Source organism: Loa loa, assembly GCF_000183805.2.
Source record: "Loa loa unplaced genomic scaffold supercont3.261, whole genome shotgun sequence".
In the NCBI taxonomy this organism is placed as follows: Eukaryota; Metazoa; Nematoda; class Chromadorea; order Rhabditida; family Onchocercidae; genus Loa; species Loa loa.
In genome coordinates, this window is record NW_018108441.1 from 30,137 (window position 1) to 35,485 (window position 5,349).

Genomic DNA, 5,349 nt, shown 5'->3' on the forward strand with positions numbered 1-5,349 from the left:
ACACTTATTTTGTAAAAATAAAACAAGCTAAAACCAACTTTTCCTCTTAAATGTTCTTTCGGACCTAATCTTATCCTTAAAAATTCGTCTCTTTCCGCAGGTTTTACAATTTCCGCCAATCGTTGATATGTCCATGCAGTAGCTTTCCAATCATTAATACATCCAGACATTACGAACGGTTCTAAGTATGCAATTTTTGAACGCACATCGGTATATGATTCCATTAGTAATCTAAAATTTTACATCGACGAATTTTTTTCTTCTTTTCAAAGTACATGAAGCAGTTATAACAACGTCATAATATCATATATTTTACTGTTCAATCAAGCATATTAAAAATATGACGACATAATAAACTTCCTGCTGAAAGTTTAAGTTAAAATATGACGTCAAACTCATGCGTAATATTCTACACATTCGTGACTGTCCAAACTAAATTTTGCATTCATCAAAACATCCGATTACATTGAATAGTTACCGTTTAATCTCTTGTATAACGATCAAAAATAATAATACACAATAGTTTGTACACAAAAATCGTCATTCCTTGATTTCTACAAATTTATCTAGTGAATTTTCCTTTGATCTTCATGAGCTTATCCAGTGAATCTTTTGCCCATCAATAAATATCCCAAGTCAGATGAATTGACATTTTTTAAAAACAATCTTCCCGTTAATTTCAAGAACGAATAATTGAGTCCGAATATCAAACTCTTATACATAAGTTGAAATGGAACTTTCATTACTAGATAATCAATAATTTAAAACGCAATACAACATATCTTAAGCTCAAGACGTTGCAAGTGTAAAATCTTCTCAACAGTACGTGTGTTCGAGAAAAACATTGTGTTTCAAACAAGCAGTATTAATTCAACTTTATTACATTTCTACATCAGAATAATCAAAACTACATCATGAATTGTTGAGTCATACATAGTACACAGTCAAAAGACGTACTCAAAAAGTGTATAAATATGATCAAAAAGAATTTATGACGACGATGATTCGGACGGAATCGACTCAAGTCCTTGAACTTTGTACATATTGCCTGTCAAGTTCCAATCTCGTTTGTTCAGGAAAATCCTTCAAAAAAAAGAGGTAAAGCTGGATAGTCGTCTTTTATGTGATTCGTTTGATAATTACTAACTGCTATTCCGGTCGTTTATTTGATTACTAGTAATAATAGTAATAAAATGTAATTGACAATCAGCTCATGCAATACTGCTAAATTGGACAGTGAATAATGCAATGTCCTAAAAAAAAAGCAGGAAATATCTTACATTAACTACTCATTCAAGTTTCACAAGTTATATTATAACACAATGGTGGGAACAAAATATTTTTATGTAGAATAATCTGAAGATTGTTCAGTTTGACACATGAAGCATTAATCAATAATAAGCACCCTGCATGTTAATAAAATATCCCATAGAAATATTTCGTTCATTTTGAATGCGTCATATTATGACTAGTGAGACTTGAATGAATAAATTAATATAAGATTGTTTTTTACCACATTCCGTTACTTATTACTCAAATGACACGCAGCATTCTACTGAAACTACAATATTTAAACTAAATTTCATAAGCACAAAGAAACCGATAGCATGAAAATGATTTCGCTTTTCTTGCCTTACTTCCACATGCTATTGTCACAACCTTAATTTAAAAAAAATTAATATGCGTACGACGGTACCAAAAAATGATAGTACCAAAAAAATTTTGCTTGAAAAAAGAAGATCAAAATGCATACATGTAACTATGCATATATCGACGATGTGCATGACCGGTTTCCAACAGATTGACCGGTAGCATAGCATACATTGTTATTACCACACAGCCAACTGTTATCACACTCGAATAAATCTGCTCATACCACATTAGTTTTGTACTAAAAAAATAATCCTGTTTAATGAAATACGTAACATTCCTGAGATTTCTTTAAAGTCCATTCATGAATTTCCGTGTAATATTGACAGAATAATCCTTTCATAACTGTAAAATCAATTTCATAATACTTATAATAACATTAGCAAATGCTATTATTGTAAGCACTGGTAAAAGAAGAAAAAAAAGCAAGTAATTCATTTGTTGCTCAGAACTGATCCGCAAAATTTATTCCAGGCAAACCTACTTGGACTGTTTGGACCAGTAAGGCTAGGATTCAAACAATTTGTGGTATGAAAAAGCAGTATTTGATCTGAATTTATTCATATGAAGTAGATGACCTAGATATTATCATCTTAAACCACAACTTGTTTGGACAGACCCAAGTTAAGTGAACCTCCTCACATTATCCGAACCTAGCAAAAAGCTTCTGATCTACATCAGACCGGTTACTTCTCCGTCTTACTAGTACCATCCAACAAATCCAGGATATCAAGGAAAAACAGAACCACTTGTAACAATCCACCACAAACTGGACGAACTTGACATCATCGCCGCATAAGCCACACATGCAACCACATGCCTCACAATGCAATTCCATCGTATCACCATTTTTTATAAATGTTAATGATTAAACGTATTCACCGAAAAACTTTTCGACAATAAAGCAGTGATGTATCACAATTAAAAAATTTTTTGTGAAATAACTGAAATTGTTTTTTTCCAATTTTGATTGAGTCATGGGAACTTTTAAAATTTAATTTACTGTCTTCAAAATTGCGTGTTACATGATACAATGTATCATCAAATTCAGTAATGTTTATCACAATCATTTACTATTAAAAGCTGAAAAATATAGCAAACATTATCTTGGTTTAAGAAAAAAACAAAAACAATAATTACTATTACACTTATGGAAAGAATGAAAAGCTTATTATCTATAAGATTTAGCCAAGCTTTATACGACCAATTTTTAATTGTAACAAAGCCTAATAAAATGTTAAGCTCTTGATTGGTACCATTCTAATTTAGTGCTATGTAAGATAAAATAAAATTTAGTGTTCTAAATACATTCTACTATCATTAATATTAAACTTTCTCATTCATTCATAAAGCTGTTCATTTCCTTTCTTTAAAAAAAAAAAAGTTTTGTCGCACTTCTATTTGAATCTGTACTTGGCTAATTAATTGTTAATAGGAAATTTTAGGTTTCTATTATATTGAATTCTATGAAGGATTTCAAAAAAAAAAGCTTTTTTTTGCAATCACCAAGCCCATTTATTTTATATTGAAGTCTTTTTCGGTTTATTAGAAAAAAAAAAAATTGGAAGGAATTTTTTCAAATAATTGAGTTTTTTCAAATATTGAGTTAAAATTATTTATTGTGTACATTTGTTAACATCAAATTTTCCGGAATTTTCCATAACAGATATTTTCTAGAATTTTCTTCAGTACATATTTCCTGGAATTTCCCATAACAAATATATTTTAGAATTTTCCGTAATAAATATTTTCGGGAATTTCCATTGGTAGATATTTCCCAGTATCGTGCAGATATGATAAACTCATATAATAAAAAAAAAGGGATTAATCAAAAAAATAAATTATTTAACCAATTTTTCGATTTATTAAAATTTTTTTCATCAATTATCAATGTTAACTAAAATTTGTAATTTCTATCGAAACAGATTAATCGCTATTTTTGACGGTGCAATACAAAAGATATCTGTTTGTTGTAATGACCGGATAACCTGAATTATTTTATCTTCTTTGAATTTTCTACAACGAATACTTCCTTTTCAAACTTGCAATATTACTTTTCCATCAAGTTGACATTATGTTAATTAAACTTTATTTAATGGTAAGTTTCTGCATACAGTTGGAAAGTTGACAAGATAGTTTTTTTTGTTTTAAAAATTTCTGCACCCTTTTCGCTCGTTTTTTTTCAAAAATTTGTGAAGTCAAAAAGACAAGTTTTTTAATAAATTTTAAATGACAATTTTATCTGTTACATGTCAGTGTCATTCCGCATCACCGTTTTCACTCATTGTCACAAGCTCATTCCGCTTGCAGTTGAGAGAATTGACGGGACAACTTTTCTAAAAATTTCCGCATTACTTTTAATCCAAAATTTATTATATAGCGTTTTTTGGTTTTTTTCAGTTAACATTCAATTAGCAGTTAGCATCTTTTACTCACCTTTCCTTATTTTCGATTTTCTGCAATGACTTTCACTTTTTTTAAATTTTATTTCGGAAATTTGTATAAACCTGAAGAGTAAATTTTAAAATCAAAATTGAATTAAGTGAAATTTTCCATTCATTTCAATTTTTGATTTCTTCATTTCTTATGTATTTTTCATTGCCATACTATTTACTAATTATGTAATACACAATATTTATTGCATTTAATATTTAATCAAAAAAGTATTACATCATTTGTTATCAAATTAATTAGCTAACAAGAAATCAACAATTAAAGCTAATAAACATTTCTAAGCCAACAAATGTCCTTACATGGTTAATGAGATTTGCAATGATCAAAATACTTCATGCACACCCATACGCACAAAAACAACACACACATACACACACACACACACACATACACACGCATACACACACGCATACACACACACACAATTACTTACGATTCCAACGACATCATTAAGTAAGTAATGATTGTACTCTTAATTGCTTCCATTTATTTCTGCTTCATCGATTCAAGTCTTATTGATGTAATAAATGAGCTTCAGTATGTTTAATCTAAAATTTGTCCTCATTTTATTTTAACAATCCATCTATTTTTATTTATTAAGGCTTAATTTTCTCACCGTAATATACTAACCTGCTACAGTAGTATTTCATATTTCATCGTAATATCTACTCCTAAAATAACATTCCACTCATTATCGCAAATATTTTGCTAATTGTACTGAAATTCCATACATTACACAAAATATTTGCCTGCCGCAGTAATGCTTTATGCATTACCATAATATTTAACCACTACAGTAACTTTTTACGTTATTATAACACTTCCTTACTACAGCGAAGTTTTACAAATTATCTTAACATGTGCTTACTACAGTGATATTTTGCTCATCACAGCAGCACTTGCTTATACAGGATATTTCATATGTCAACTTAATATTTGCTTCCACAGTAAAATTTTATATATCATCGTAATGTCGTCCTACTACTGTAACATTTTGTATAATACTGTATTACCTGAAATTATTGTGACATTCACTTACTGATTTTTTGTACAAAATATAAATATAAATATTAATATGGATATGAATATGAATATGAATATAATTATAAACATGAATATAAATAAATAAATAAATAGAGCAATTACAAGAAAAGCCTTATCATTTACATTCGAGGATATATATATATATATATATATATATATATATATATATATATATATATATATATATATATATTATTATTT

At 28.5% G+C, this 5,349-nt stretch overlaps 2 protein-coding genes across 2 annotated transcripts; both read right to left on the reverse strand.

Moving 5' to 3' along the window:
• Window positions 1–38: 38 nt before the first annotated feature.
• LOAG_12301 (hypothetical protein) lies at window positions 39–224 on the reverse strand (the record flags this gene model as incomplete). The annotated part of the gene is made up of 1 exon (XM_003147814.1): window positions 39–224. A coding segment is annotated over one exon (186 nt), but the record flags the coding sequence as incomplete, so codon positions are not given.
• A 606-nt stretch (window positions 225–830) lies between these two features.
• LOAG_12302 (hypothetical protein) lies at window positions 831–1,967 on the reverse strand. The gene is made up of 2 exons (XM_003147815.2): window positions 1,754–1,967; window positions 831–1,083 (listed from the first exon to the last, which is right to left on the reverse strand). Exons 1-2 carry the CDS (start codon window positions 1,879–1,881, stop codon window positions 990–992), a joined length of 222 nt encoding a protein of 73 aa, XP_003147863.1. The 5' UTR covers window positions 1,882–1,967; the 3' UTR covers window positions 831–989.
• Between the last annotated feature and the right edge of the window lie 3,382 nt (window positions 1,968–5,349).

Excerpts from the sequence above, each read along its gene's own strand:
- LOAG_12302 (XM_003147815.2), bottom strand. The coding sequence starts at position 1,881 with ATGTGGTATGAGCAGATTTATTCGAGTGTGATAACAGTTGGCTGTGTG. Across the intron at positions 1,084-1,753 it reads CGATATATGCATAGTTACAT|GATTTTCCTGAACAAACGAG; the intron begins GTATGCATTTTG and ends TTTTTTTTGAAG.